Source organism: Cajanus cajan, chromosome 9, assembly GCF_000230855.2.
Source record: "Cajanus cajan strain Asha chromosome 9, NIPB_CcT2T_4, whole genome shotgun sequence".
Classification (NCBI taxonomy): Eukaryota; Viridiplantae; Streptophyta; class Magnoliopsida; order Fabales; family Fabaceae; genus Cajanus; species Cajanus cajan.
In genome coordinates, this window is record NC_138525.1 from 20,373,107 (window position 1) to 20,388,396 (window position 15,290).

General features: G+C 31.1%; 1 protein-coding gene across 1 annotated transcript; it reads left to right on the forward strand.

The window, feature by feature from the left end:
- Positions 1 to 9,419: 9,419 nt before the first annotated feature.
- Positions 9,420 to 13,375, forward strand: LOC109800223 (putative serine/threonine-protein kinase WNK4). Its single transcript, XM_020360976.3, has 7 exons — positions 9,420 to 10,226; positions 10,595 to 10,860; positions 11,138 to 11,361; positions 11,463 to 11,620; positions 11,707 to 12,010; positions 12,173 to 12,481; positions 12,787 to 13,375. The coding sequence occupies exons 1-7, from the start codon at positions 10,143 to 10,145 to the stop codon at positions 13,260 to 13,262; spliced, it is 1,821 nt and encodes a 606-aa protein (XP_020216565.1). The 5' UTR covers positions 9,420 to 10,142; the 3' UTR covers positions 13,263 to 13,375.
- Positions 13,376 to 15,290: the final 1,915 nt, after the last annotated feature.

A 15,290-nucleotide genomic window follows, 5' to 3' on the forward strand; every position in this document is an offset into this window, starting at 1 on the left:
TGGTCATCTCAAATTGAGTAAGAAGCAATGCCCAGTGAATGAAGAAAAAGAAGAAATGAGCAAGGTTCCCTATTCCTCTGCAGTAGGTAGCCTTATGTATGCAATGGTCTGTACAAGACCAGATATTGCTTATGCTGTAGGAGTTGTGAGCAGATTTCTATCAAATCCAGGAAAGGAGCATTGGAATGCTGTGAAATGGATACTACGGTATCTGAAAGGAACTGCCAACAGTTGTTTGTGTTTTGGCAATGGAAATTTAATGCTCACTGGATATTCAGATGCAGATATGGCTGGAGATGTAGATTCAAGAAAGTCTACATCAGGATACTTGATTACTTTTGCAGGGGGAGCTATTTCTTGGCAATCACGACTACAAAAGTGCATTGCCTTAAGCACCACAGAAGCAGAGTTTATTGCAATCACTGAAGGTTGTAAGGAGATCCTGTGGATGAAGAAATTCCTACAAGAATTAGGACAAGATCAAGAAAGCTATGTTCTCTACTGCGACAGTCAGAGCGCCATACACCTCAGCAAAAACTTGACATTTCATTCAAGGTCGAAACACATCGACGTAAGGTATCACTGGATCCGTGATGTGTTAGAAAGTAAAATGCTCAAGATTGAGAAAATACACACCAAAGACAACGGGGCTGATATGATGACAAAATCTCTACCAAAAGAGAAGATAGAAGTCTGTAAAGAAGTTGCAGGCTTAGCATCAACCCTAAACTAATCCAAGGATAATCCCTTTTTATGACTGGAGGGGGAGAATTGATGGGTCCAGCCATAGAAAAATATTGTGGTAGGTGTGATAAGTGTGGTAGGTGAGGTAGGTGTGGTAGGTGTGGCTTAATAATGACCAAGTATCAAATCAATGGTTGTGGTGTTTTCTAGCCACATATATCCAATGGCCATGATGCATTCTTGAAGCCTATATATAGGAGGCTTGAGAGGAGGCTTAATCATCCAAGAGTGAAGCATTTCCACTCATAGAAGAAATAGAGAGAAAGCCTTAGAGAGAGTTTTTCTAAGAGAGAAAAATAGTGAGCCAATTTGTGAGTGTTATCCACAAATTGAGGATACAATATCATTGTATTTTGTATTCCCATTATTTTTATAGTGGAAGATTAAGTGGCCTACTGGTCCCGTGGTTTTTCCTTGAGAAAGGTTTTCCACGCTAAAATTTCTGGTGTAATAATTTTACGTTTCCGCTCAGTGCCCATTTTGAGTTAACAGAGAAGGGAAATTATGATGTCATTTCCCAACATATATATATATATATATATAGTTTTCTCTTGCTACATATTCAGCTGAATCGTAATCATTTAATTTTTGGCGTGCGCTCTGTGGATGGACCAAATAAAAAAAATTCTTATTAGTGTTTTATGAGTGTAATTTTGGTTGTCCTCATTCCACGAATATGGACATATATATGTCTGTGCAAGTTAGAAGTGATATCATCAATGAGACTAAGACTATATATATATTTTTTGTCTATTTAACTGAAACGTACAAATATTTGTCCAGTACCTTCATGCGACTGTGTCCACTGTTTATAATTATATATAGGTCTGGTTTGAATATTTTTGTCCATAATTTGCTCAGAGTTAAATTAGATTTTTGAATACATTAATAAGAAAGATTATTAAAGTATTAACTTGATTGTAAATATAATTTAATTTTAACTTATATAATAAACTTGTTCATAATTTTTTTTATTCAAACTAGATTATAATTTTTTTAAAAAAATATATTTGTATGAAATTTTAGTCCTGGTGGTAGCAAAAGAAAACACCCACTTGTTTGTGTTAGGTCGATGGAGAAAATTTTAAGCAAACTAGCACCACATAATATTAAAATTAATTGACTTGTGTAAAATGTATTCTTTAAAATTAGGTACAGTTCTAACACGATTCACACAATCTTACATATAGAAAAACATTCTTTCGTACAAAAGTGGATTAATTAATATGCATGATTTATGTTATTTTAAATATGCGAATGAAAGATTGTTTTTTTTTTTCTTCTTACAACTGACTTAAGAGTCTGTGGTAAATATAAAAAGTATTTGAGAACATGGTCGACAATAATGTAAACTTTGATAAACTGATTAATTTACTTTAAAGTTATCAGCATAACTACTTTAAAAATCATATATACCATTATAGCAATTTTTTTATTAATTAACGGTATAAATTAAAATATTCAGTATAAAAATTAAAATCAAAGTATTAGCCTAAATATTTCTCAAATAGGACCATTTAGAATCCTTTTAGGTTTCTATATATAAAGTATATTAAGGTCATTTTGATTCAATGGGAGGAAATATGACAAAGGTGAAAAGTTTGAAATTTATTTATAAAATAAAAAAAAAATTAAAAATAAAAAATTTATCTCTCTCTTACCAACCAAACACAAGTTCTCTCTGTTTTCCTTCTTTTCAGCTGAACATATAATTATTCCCAATTTCATAATGAAATATGAGAGAATTCTATATTGAGATTGAAATATACTAACATCTAGCTTTCAAAAATATACTTCAATATGTCTAATATTATTAGATTTAGTATATGAATAAATGGTAAACAATCATTTTTAATAATTTAGGATAAGCAAGATTTAATTTTTTTTTAAAACACTCTCGTATTCAATATTATTGAGCTTGGTGCATGTATCAATAATAGATGACCCATATAGAATGAATCTAAATAACTTTGATATAACACGCTTCTATCCTTAATGTGAAAATTAATAGTACCACTAAAAGACAACTTTCTTATATAGAGAATATTACAAAATACGTTGTCAACAATGTACAAAAATCCATTATGAAAATAGATACATTTTGTCAATTAATTGCATCAAAAATTCATGTCTCCGTTTTTTTTTTGCTTGCCGCAAGATTTATGGGATTTGGCAACTATGTTACTCTTGGTTGAATTTGGAGATTGTTTTGCCTTTTACATTGGGTATGCATTTCTAGCAACATGATTTAGTTGATAGTACACTACAAAAAAATTGTCGTATAATAATATATATCTTATAGTGACATGATCCATGTTATTAAAAATTATTTTTTTACCAATATTATAAATACAATATATATTATTATATTGTTAAAAAGTATAAGTATAGACTATAATATTATATAATATATATTAAATTTTATTTAAAATTAACACAAATTATTATATGTCAAATAAATTTATACCTATATATATTATATTTATAATGATTTTTTTATATATGACTATATATGTAACATTTTTTATAATGATGATAAAAAAAATAAACAAAGATGATCTATTGAGTGATGTGAAGTGGTCTGGGTGATGTGGAACTATAAAAATAAGTGTATTTTTTGACATAATTTTTTAACAACAAATTATTATGCATGATTTATAGTTCACAGTTTAGACTTGGTTGAAAAGCTATTCAAAAGGATTTATATATATTCATTTCATAACGGATATTAAATTCAACATCATCTTTAAATCTTAAGATGAGAATCAAAATTAAGTGATATGACATAAATTCTTCAAAAATAGGAGTTCAACCACGCTCAGGAAGATTAACTTATGAAAATAATATTATTTATGAACTGGTATTCAAATTATCTTTTCAACATATTCATATCAACACTTATATCATGCCTTTCGGTTGTTGAATTCAAAAGGAATGAGAGAAGAAAGATTGAGTGATATCTTTTTTGAGTCTATTTTTTTTATTTTTTATCAGCCAATAAATATTTGTATTTATATATAGAGGTACAAGGGGTACCAAAACCCATATACATAGGATAAATAGAATGTTATAATACCCTTGGTTAAAATTAATTTGAGTTTGTGGTATCAAATTATATTTTAACCCGGGGCTCCAAAAAACAAATAACAGTTTAGGTAACCTAACACCACAGAGTACATAATCCTTCTAAGGGTGACCCATCATCACTAGTCAAGTACTTTTTTAAATGCACAGGCCAGGATTGATTGACCATAAGTAGAAAGGGATATGGGAATTGTTTGGTTTTACCCTTAGCCACTTCCAAGCTGTGAGGATGATTTCCTTCATTAATTTTTGTTGAACAAACTGATCATGCCTGAATACACATGCATTTCTCTGATTCCAAATATTCCAAGCAATAGCACACCATATGACCCTCCATTTTTTGTTTTTTCTTTTGAGTCAAGAACAGCTGGGATAAAGTTGAGATGCATTACAGGATCTTCTGGGAGAACTGTTGTTGTATTCAACCAAAGAAAACACTCATTCCATACAGCATGTATTACGTTGCAGGTTAAGAGGATATGAGAGATTGTCTCAGGTTGAGCATGACAGAAAGGGCAAGAAATGTCATCTCGCAGTAGGTAATGCATTGTGAAAAAGTCTCCATAGAAAAATGGCAGCCTTAGGAGGGATAGGCAAATCCCAAATTAGACTAAACTTTTCAATCTGTGAGCAATGTACCCTCCATGTTTGTAGCTCTTTGTATGCTGACCTAATTGAGAAGGTCCCGGACAAACCTGGAATCCAGTAACAAGTGTCTTGTCTTCCTTGTTGTAGACTTACTCTTGAGAGAAGATGTTCAAGATCTCTAAACTGGGGTAGTTCCCATTCAAACCAAATTCTACGCCATTTGAGGTCCCATTTCCATGTTGAGCCAACCCAGCTACCCATGTTATCTATCGTATCATTTTGTTGTTCGGAGTTTAAGAATGCTCGAGGTAGACATTTTGCTAAACAATCATCCCCTAACCACCTATCCGACCAAAATCTGATTTGGTTACCTTGGCCTGCTTTCCAAATGAATGCTTTATCAAACCATTGCGCTTGATTGTCACCCCCACAGACCTTTTTGAGATCTCTCCACCAAATGGAAGAAGCTTTACAATTTTCTTGACTGTTGAGATTATGTCAGCCGTTGTACTTTGAGTCCAACACCCTCCACCACAGATCTTCCTTTTGTTGAGACAAAGTCCACCTCCATTTAGATAGTAGAGCCTCATTGAAAGTGGAGATGTCTTTAATCCCCAACCCACCGCAATTCCTAGGCCTACATATCTTCTCCCAGCTCACCCAAGAGACCTTTTGTTGCCCTTCTTCACTATATGTGAAGATGAATTTATATTAACTTGTAATTTGTATTTATTTATTGATAAATATTATATCTAATCTAAGAGGGATAATATGAGTTTTTCTTTTTTTATTACTTATAAATAAATTTTGGTACCCCTTTACCGTTATTAATATATATTTTTTTCCTGGTAAAAAATAAAACTAAAAATACTCCATGCGAAGATAACAAAAACATCATTGCACACGAGCTTCATTAGTTCCCCGAAAATAAATTATCCACAGATAAACGAGTATGTTGAGTGCTAACACTTTCTATTAGTATATTAATTTGGAAACAGATTTTCAATGCCCATTAAATAATTCCTTGAAAGCAAAAAAGAGAGACAGACTGATTATGCCTAGGTTACGTAAACGTTCTAAATATTAAGATATTAGAGTTGAAGATCCTTTTCTAAAGTTCTCCACAACTTATAATTTACTACTTCTTTATTGCCCTTCCCCTTCTTGTGTGTTGATCTTTTGAATTTTAAATGTTGGGGCTTTGCCGATCACACTTAAATTTTTTTTTTTATAATAATATAATATTTGTTATTAAATTAAAATGACTTTTATTTATATTATAAATATTATATATATTGATATATTATTTAAAAAATATAAATATAAATTATAATGATAATGTGACACATAATATATATTATTAAACTTCATTCAAAAATTAATATTAAAATTGCATGTAATTATATTTTAAATAAATTTATAGTTATATATATTATATTTAATAATATTTTTTATATATATTATTATATGTAACATTTTTTTCTAGTGACATATTTTGAATATGTTGAAATATATAACACAATAAAATTACTGTACTTTTTATAATTTTTTTTAGTTATCATACTTGAGTTTTATTAGAAAATCTTTTAAATATTATAGCGTAAAATTTACTTACTAATTTTTCTAATAGTGAAAACATCACATGAAACATAGTTGATACAGTATAATTATATCAATATTTCACTTTTAGATATGTTATTAATGGCCTAATGAATTATAACAAGAATTTTAAAAATTAGAAATAATAATTTTAAATTTAAAGGATAAATAAATTTATCTTAAATTTAAAAAACTTAAATCGTATTTAACCTTATTTTGTGTATACATGGAACAAACAATGACGAAATCAACTCGTAAACAATTTATATACAAGTCTGTCTGCTAACGAGAAGGAATAAAACATGAAAAATGATAACGAAGTAATATTATCTAGAGAGTGTACCCTTAAGATAAATTAAACAAGAGATATTTACTATTCTTTGGCTACTCACGAAGATTTTTATTACTAAAGTTACAAGAACTATTAATTGTTTCGTACTATTACAAGTTTCTTTTCTTCAAGTTTCTTCATTTGAGATACATATACAAGAATTTCGGTTTGATTTTCATTGAGTTATTGTTGTCATTGTACACGAATAAATCTAATCAAATTATAATTTCCTTTTAATTATCAATTCAAAAGTTTATTTTATATATTATCATATATATCTAATAAGATTTAATAAATTTTTTATATCATCATAATAAATGTCACTTGAGCCAACTTTTATAGAATTAATTGGTTAGTTTTGTTTGGGTCATGTCATAGCATAAGCAAAAGCGAATAAATTTAAGGGTTCTATACTAGAATGAAGAACAAAATTGATTACTTTATTTGTTTTTGAAGGAGAGAAAAACTTGGGAGATCTTATTCACTTTCGAGGACCATGCTAATGCTATTGGAATAGGCTTTTTTAAGGTGGATCTTGACCCAACACATGATAGCAATTTTTACAGCATCTTATGAAATGATGTGAATGAAATTACATCTTTTATGGTACTTTCAAAATTCAATTCAACTCCTCACCAGAGGCCATAAGTGACACTCACCTTATCCGGAAGATACCCTATACCTATTGTTCTCCAGCTCCACCCAACTACCATCTAATCTACTTTTACAAAATTATAATTAATTACTCTAATTTTATTTAGACTAGAAAATTAATAACTGTAACATGACATAATTAATAATTTATTATAAGTCGAGTTATTTAAATTTATAGAATAATAAATTCTTTGACTTATTATTTTATCCAATCATAATTAATTAAACAAAAATTTATCCAAATCAACTTAACAAAAACTAATCCAAAAAATATAATTAAATTAATTAGTATAGATTATCGTTGCCACTTACAGGATATAGAAAACAATCATTCCTAACTTCATATTATTAAAAGAGTAAACTTTTGGGGTGGTAGAACACCGTGAGTAGAATTTTTGCAAAGTGTCATAATAGGAACTTGATATTGTCATATATTGGTATAAAACGAAATGAAAAGTAAAAGAACAATTTGTACCATACTTTTCTTACGGTCATGCACCACTAACGCACAGGTAGAACTTTTAGTACCAAAAATATAAAAATAAGAAAAATTCTTATATGCCAGCTAGAGTAAAAATAAATATTTATATTAAACTAATTATTTGATCCTTATATGTAGCACTTTAAAAATTAAACTAAGTATAAAATTTTTTTAAATTTTGTCTCTATAAAACTGTTTAAAGATTGTAAACCCTAAATCTTAAATCCTAAAAAAAAAAATCTAAACAAATATTTATCAAGATAATAAAATTATAAAATTATCAAAAGTAAAATAAACAAATAACATTATTCACAATCTAAGTGTGCCTTTACGCGAATCACAAGAACAGAATCGGAGTCGGATTCAACTAACACCAAATAGTATGACCCATTCAAAAACACACGGTGCACATTATAGAATAATAGAACATTAAGCTTCGGATAGACATATAAAATATATATCAGATAAAATTCCATATACTCAAGGTATATATATGTGTTTCCATTTTTTTGTAAAATTAATTAGTTTTAGTTCATTTGTAATTTTTTTAAATTTCTATTTCTCTAAAATTTGAACTCATTAATTGATGTCACGCATAGATAAAAAGCTAAATATATTAATTTTAGAAGAAAAAAAGGGCTTTTGCATATGCTTAAAAAGCAGAATTTATAGGAAGGAAAAAAAAGAAATACATTTGATTGTATAGTGTATATTGAATTATTACAACTTTCAAGCACTTTCTCGACAACAATAAACCACGAGAGAAAAAGAATAACAGAGCGACACATATACGATAATAGTCTCAAAGTGAGTGGTGGGGGCAACATCAACATTATTCCACAATCCACTCACTAAAATCTACCTTGTCATCCCAAAATTGTATTCTTCTTACCTAGCAATTTCTTTTGCATGTTTCCCTGGATCAGGATCGATCAACTTGTAATTTTTATTATTTTTTAAAAATATTTTCATGCTCTAATTTTATCTTTTATTACAAATATAAAGTGATATATTTAGTACGTTTAACATTGTTTTAAATTAAATATGTATCTGATGATAATATTAAGGATAAGAGACACTCTTCACTTTTAGAAATTTTTTTTCCTACACTTTTAGTTTAGATTAATACACAGATTACATTACTTTCTGATTCTAAAAATAAAAATGTGTCATACTTTAATTTATTTTGATGGAAACGAATCCCTTAATAATAGTGATATAAATGAACTTTTTTAAGGATATTCTTTTTATGTTCCCACTTTTTACAACTTTCAATATCACAAATAGATAAATTTCAATAACCCTTTTTCAGTCTTTAAAATATATAAGTGATTGAATCACATTATTAAAAATATTTATTTTGTATATATTTCAATTAAATTCATATAATTAACAAACAAATTCTTGATTTCAATAATATTAAATTTGATTTATCAAAATAAAATTTTAAATTCGAATATTGTTAACAAGAAAAATATAGTTGAAAGAACTAAAAGTAATAGATTAATATCTTCAACAAAAAAATTAACCATCAATAAACTTGATAAATACTTTACATGCTAATATGTTAAATAAATAAATAAGTTCATATAATTAAACATGAATTAAGAAAAGGTATCATTTTGCGCTAACATCAAAATATACAAAATCAAATTCATTCATATAATCCAAAAGCATGAAATGATGCATAGATATAATCCAAAAGCATAGCCAAGAGAAGTTTAATGCTGACAGAGCATTTACAAGTTGTCTTTCTCCACTCACTTGGCCCCATCCTCTAGACTCTAGTACACATGATGTTGCCAAGTAAGTCAGAAGGGTTCCACACCAAACCCCACTCCCAACCCAAGTTCATATCATACTCTAGTATTATTATAAGTATTATTATTATTATGCATACATGACCAACCATAATTCAATATAAATTTACACACCCTGAGGCCTGAACAACACCAAACATCATCACCTCCACAAATTCATTCCTTTATGTAATTCTTCCCCCCCTGCATCATCTAACTCTGTTTGCACCTTCTTCCTCTGTTTTCCTCTGCCCTTCCCCTGTTTCCCACCAATGATTACAACAAAGCGGGTCCACGGATTCTTCAAGTTCCGTGCCTTAGTGCTTTCCCTTATCTATACCAACCATTCTTTGTGCCTTGTGAATGCCCAAAACTAACCCTCTCTTCAACCCTTATCTGCCACAAATTCCCTGCAAAGTCCCTCAAACAAAAAGGAGTATTTTGACACCAACCTGTCACTTTCCTTGTTAAATAGTACCTTCTTATTCTCCCATCCAATCACACCTTGCACCACTTTCTTTCTCTCCCTGCAACTTTCGTTTTCAAATAGAACAAGAAACGAGAAAAAATCAAATGGTTGCCAAGGACTATAACCACTTAACATGTACGGTTGTGAACATGGGCAAAATGATGCAGAGCATTGACTATTCTACACTTTTCTGGCTATTTTTTGGGGTCTTCTCACACGTAAACCATGAAGGAAAGCCTCGAATTTAGGATAATAAAATAACAAAGTTGTTCTGCTTTTAATTTTTCACCTTTTTTTTTCTCTGCATCATTAAGTTGCAGCGTGGAAGATATAGTGTTTCAGCAAATATAAGAGGTGGTTGTTTAAGGTTGTGCTTATAGATAATAATAAAACATGTATTGCAAGAGAGAGCACAAGGAAGATGGAAAGGGAGAGCATGGTTATGTGGAAACCGACCCAACTGGTCGCTATGGCAGGGTAAGTTCTAATCTCCTGTTTTTCTCTGTTTTCACTCCATTTCTTGTGCCATTTGCTATGTTGTTTGAATTAGGATTGTTATTTATGCTTAGCATTGGAAAAAAATACATCCCCCCTTGTTTTTGTGTATCATAAGTATGCATTTGTTGTTTGAGACGAGACATACTTTTTTGCCATTATTGTGCACATGGTTATTGTTGTGAGCAAGTTTGAGCCATGTGCTATATATAGTTATGATTAAACTTCAATAGGTAATCTCCTAAAGTTCTAGTTAGTCGAGGGGTAATATGTGTTATCAATTGTAAATGATTGAGGCATCTTGTTTCTTATGTAACATATACTATGTGTTGTTTGTGATTGATTATTAGTTTGGAGATGTTCTTGGAAAAGGAGCAATGAAGACAGTGTACAAAGCAATTGATGAAGTTCTTGGAATTGAGGTAGCATGGAATCAGGTCAGACTCAATGAGGCACTTCGCACACCGGACGATTTGCAGCGGCTTTACTCAGAGGTTCATCTCCTCAGTACCCTCAAGCACCAGTCCATCATAAGATTCTACACTTCTTGGATTGATGTTGATAACAAGGCCTTCAACTTTGTCACAGAATTGTTCACATCAGGGTCACTGAGAGAGTAACTAACTTCCTTTCCAACTATCAATTAGGCAATCACTCAGTCCCATTGTGTAGTTTGTTCCTTACAAAAATTAGGCAACTTAAGACTAAGACATCACATGGATTGTGTTTGATACAAATGAAGCTATTGGAAATTTTAATAGATTATATTTAATGGACACTTACTAGGCATCAAAAAAGAAATTAGAATATAATCATAAACGTGAAATGTATATTGCAACTTTGTGGTTGTTATATGCCTTTTGAAATAACTGATATTTTTCTGACATGTGCAGATACAGGAAGAAATATAAGCGGGTAAGCATACAAGCTATAAAACATTGGGCACGCCAAATCTTGCAAGGTCTTGTTTATCTACATTGCCATGATCCACCTGTGATCCATAGGGACCTCAAATGTGATAACATATTTGTCAATGGTCATCTTGGACAAGTAAAAATTGGTGACCTGGGACTGGCTGCAATTCTCCGTGGTTCCCAATCAGCACACAGTGTCATAGGTATACTCACTTTTGTCCCAGTGTGTTGCAAATTTGTAGTTACTAGGTAATAAAAAACTGCTATTATTTATTCTCAATTAAAATTTCTACTTTTGTGCTAGGCACACCCGAGTTTATGGCACCAGAATTGTACGAGGAAGAATACAATGAACTAGCTGATGTATACTCATTTGGCATGTGTGTGTTGGAAATGCTTACATCTGAATATCCATATAGTGAATGTTCTAATCCAGCACAAATCTACAAGAAAGTGACATCGGTAAATTCAGATTCTAGTGAGTTTAAGGATATAAGTGAAGCACTGAAGCTAGTTGTTTTATTTAAAATTAACATTTCATATTTCAGGGGAAACTACCATTGGCTTTTTTCCGGATTGAAGACATGGAAGCACAAATGTTTATTGGAAAATGCTTACTACCTGCAGCAAATAGACCATCTGCTAAAGAATTGTTGCTTGACCCTTTTCTTGTGTCTGATGATTCAACATCCACGATTAAGTTTGCAATTCAGAAGCCATTTTTGAATGCCAGTGAGATGGAGAAACTGCAATTAAGTGATAATCTTCCTAGGACTGGAATGAAAGTGATAGGGAAGCTGAATCCTGAAGATGATACTATCTTTCTCAAAGTGCAAATTTCTGACAAGGATGGTTTGTAATCTTTCTCTTATTGCACTATCTAGTTGATCCATTTTGACTTTTGAGGAAAATTTTCTCTTAAAATTAGAAGTCCAAGACCAAGACTCTGAGTACATGCTTCTTGAAATTTGACCAATAAACAATTAGTCATGTTTTTAGAAATTGTTTGTGCAGGTTCAGTTAGGAATGTATTCTTTCCCTTTGACATTTTCAATGACACCCCTATTGATGTTGCAACTGAGATGGTGAAAGAATTGGAGATTGCTGATTGGGAGCCTTTTGAGATTGCAAATATGATTGATAGAGAGATATCTGCACTGCTACCTCACAGGAGGGAAAGTGACACATTCAGTTATCTAGATGATGATGATGGACCTCATCATCATTTCCGCTCCTTCTCTTCTAGTTCATCATTCAAAGAATCAATGTCAGATTTAGTCAGCAAAGCTGAGGAAATATCAAGTGGATATTATTGGCTCCATGGTATGTATTCTTGGTCCATTTCCCTATTGATTTTGTGAATGTTAAATAGCTCCACAGATTTAGTTGTACACCAATTGCAAAGTGGAGAGAAATTATTACATGGTTTGAACCACCATGGTCTGGAACTACTGTATTTTTAACTAATCTCCACATAATAGGTGATTGAGTGTTATTAATTCTTTTAGTGAATTAAAATTTTTGATTACGTATCAAGTAGAGATTAGTTGAAACTATAGACAAATGTTAGTTTAAATATTAATTTTTAGTCTCTATAGGAACCTGACAAACACAAACTATTATTGCAGATGAATTGCATGATGATACTAGTTCACAATGTTCTTCACAAGGGACATATTCCAACTTGAATTACTATTCTGTGGATGATCAAGAGTACAACGTGTCTTCTAGAAAAGATAATAAACTTCCAATCATAAAGAGTCACAAGGGCAAAATGGTTTCCCCAGGCGAAGACTTCAGCAATTTCAGCCAGTGTAAAGGCATGGTTGGATCACACATTCCTTTTACTTGTAAAAGTAAGATGACGACAAAAAATCACAGATTAACAAGGAACAGATCCTTAATTGATTTACGGAGCCAGCTATTACATCGATCTCTGGTTGAAGAGATAAACAAAAGAAGATTATTCAAGACAGTTGGTGCTGTGGAAAATATTGGATTTCAGGCACCTTGTGATGTTACCACAAAAAGGTCACAACCTGCATGTGCTGCTTCAAATGAGAACTCTCAAAGGAGTGGCAAGGGAGAAAAAATTAAGAGATAATAAAAAGAAACATTTACAAACGAGTGTCTCTTGAACATTGAAAAATAAGATGTAATGCGTACGTAGTCTTCAATGTGTTATATCCATGAGAAAATATGATGTGGTTGATTTCATTTGGGGTAATTAGATTTCCAAAGTAGAAAATATTAATATTAAAGTTTGGTGGCCACTAAGATAGGCAAATAATTGAACTGTTTGGGAGTTAGGCTCAAATGAATGTGATTATGTGTATAGATGTACATGGAGTGTGCTGAACAAAAGTAAATGATTTTTTGGCGATGAAGAAAGTCTTCTCAAGGAAGCTGGACCAACATGTTATAATATTTCTATTCCGTGGATGAAAATGAAAGTATAAGTGGTGCAGCTGTCAACAAGGATTAAGATCCACGATGCTAGTGGTTTGTTTTACTAGTTTCTTTCCCATTTTTGGAACGTACACCGATTTGCACGTTGTTAAATATGACTGTATGTTAGCCCTTTGTTGTCAGTTATCAAGATTTAAAGAGCCATGAGGCTGGAATTTTTATTTTTTATTTTTTTTAACTCAGGTCGTGTGTAGTTTGTGTGTGTGGCATTGACATGGTAACATGAACTTTGAGGGTAGCAATTAGGCTAAAAATAAGTCAAATTAGAGGTGAAAGTAGGTAAAATCGTACTTTGACAGACTTAAGTTAGCTTCAAAATCAATCCTAATTACACAGTTTTTCCTTCTCACAAAGTCTATTTATTTAGCCTGTTTTGTGCAAGGTTTTGACACTATTTTTCAATTCGGTTCCCATGACGTGTGCGTTTACATGGACACAGTGAATGCTGATATGTCACGTTAGCGTTATCTACAATCATGTTGTTAACAAACTTTCATCTACGTGGGAATTAACTTGATGGAAGGAAGCTATTTTCAGGAACTTATTTTAGTTTTTCATCTTCTAGGGACTAAATTGTACCCATCATACACTTTCATGGATCAATTTGGTGGTTTAACCATCATTTAATTTTTAAGAGAATTTCTATGGTACCTTCAATTATTGAGTTGTTTTGGTACTGTAAGTGATGTGTAGTTGATGTGTTACAGTATGAAAACCCTTCTTTTATAGAGGGTTCAGTAGTAATGCCCAATTTTTAAATTAAAAAAAAAAACTAAAAGGATGGGAGTTACCACGTTTGACCATTTTGAATCTAAAATGGCATTCTTCGTTTGACCATTTTGATCTACATCTTTAGTATTTACTTCTGGTAAAATGCGATATATAAAAAAATTATATAAAACGAAGGATTTAATGATGGACTCCATTTATGACTAATGAACGAATACTATGAAAGGTGTGGAGCTGTATCACCATCTCTTTTGTCTCATTTGTTAGATGCATCATGGCGTTATTTTCAAGGCTATGATTGTAGATTTGCATATTTAAATAAAACTGTAGTGTTAATTATATGTCCCTAGATTGTGAAGCTTAATAATATTGGATCTCAGTGGAATAATGATGTTTTAGAGTCTGTTCATACAAGAGGGAGTAAACTTTATTATAAGCTCATTTTATAGTGGAAAAAAGTTGGGGTGTCAGCAAAATTTTCTGTGCTGCTTGAAGCATTATGAATTGATGAACTCGAGTTCCACAGTACTTCAAACTTGGGTGAATTGGAGCCATCTAGAATCTACACTAGTAGATTTTTGTAAGAAACATGACCTGAAATGTTTTTCTGTATGTTAAGAGACCGATTATGCAGGTGTAGCTCCCATCTATAACTTGAAAGCAAGTAGAGTCTTCTGATTTTCTTAATCAAGCCATCTAATTTTCTCCCTTATCCTTGTCCTAAGAATCCAAACAGTCATATTCTAACAAAATTAAACTTAATCAATCCAGCATACAGATATAATGGTATTAATAATCAATCCGGTTTTTTTCTTTGATACCGCATCAATTATATGTAAAAGTATATTTCATTTTTCTTTTGTATTTTTCTTTCCTAAAAGTATTTATGAAAAATTTACCTAAATAAACTTAATTGTCAAAGTTTTTTGCGAAG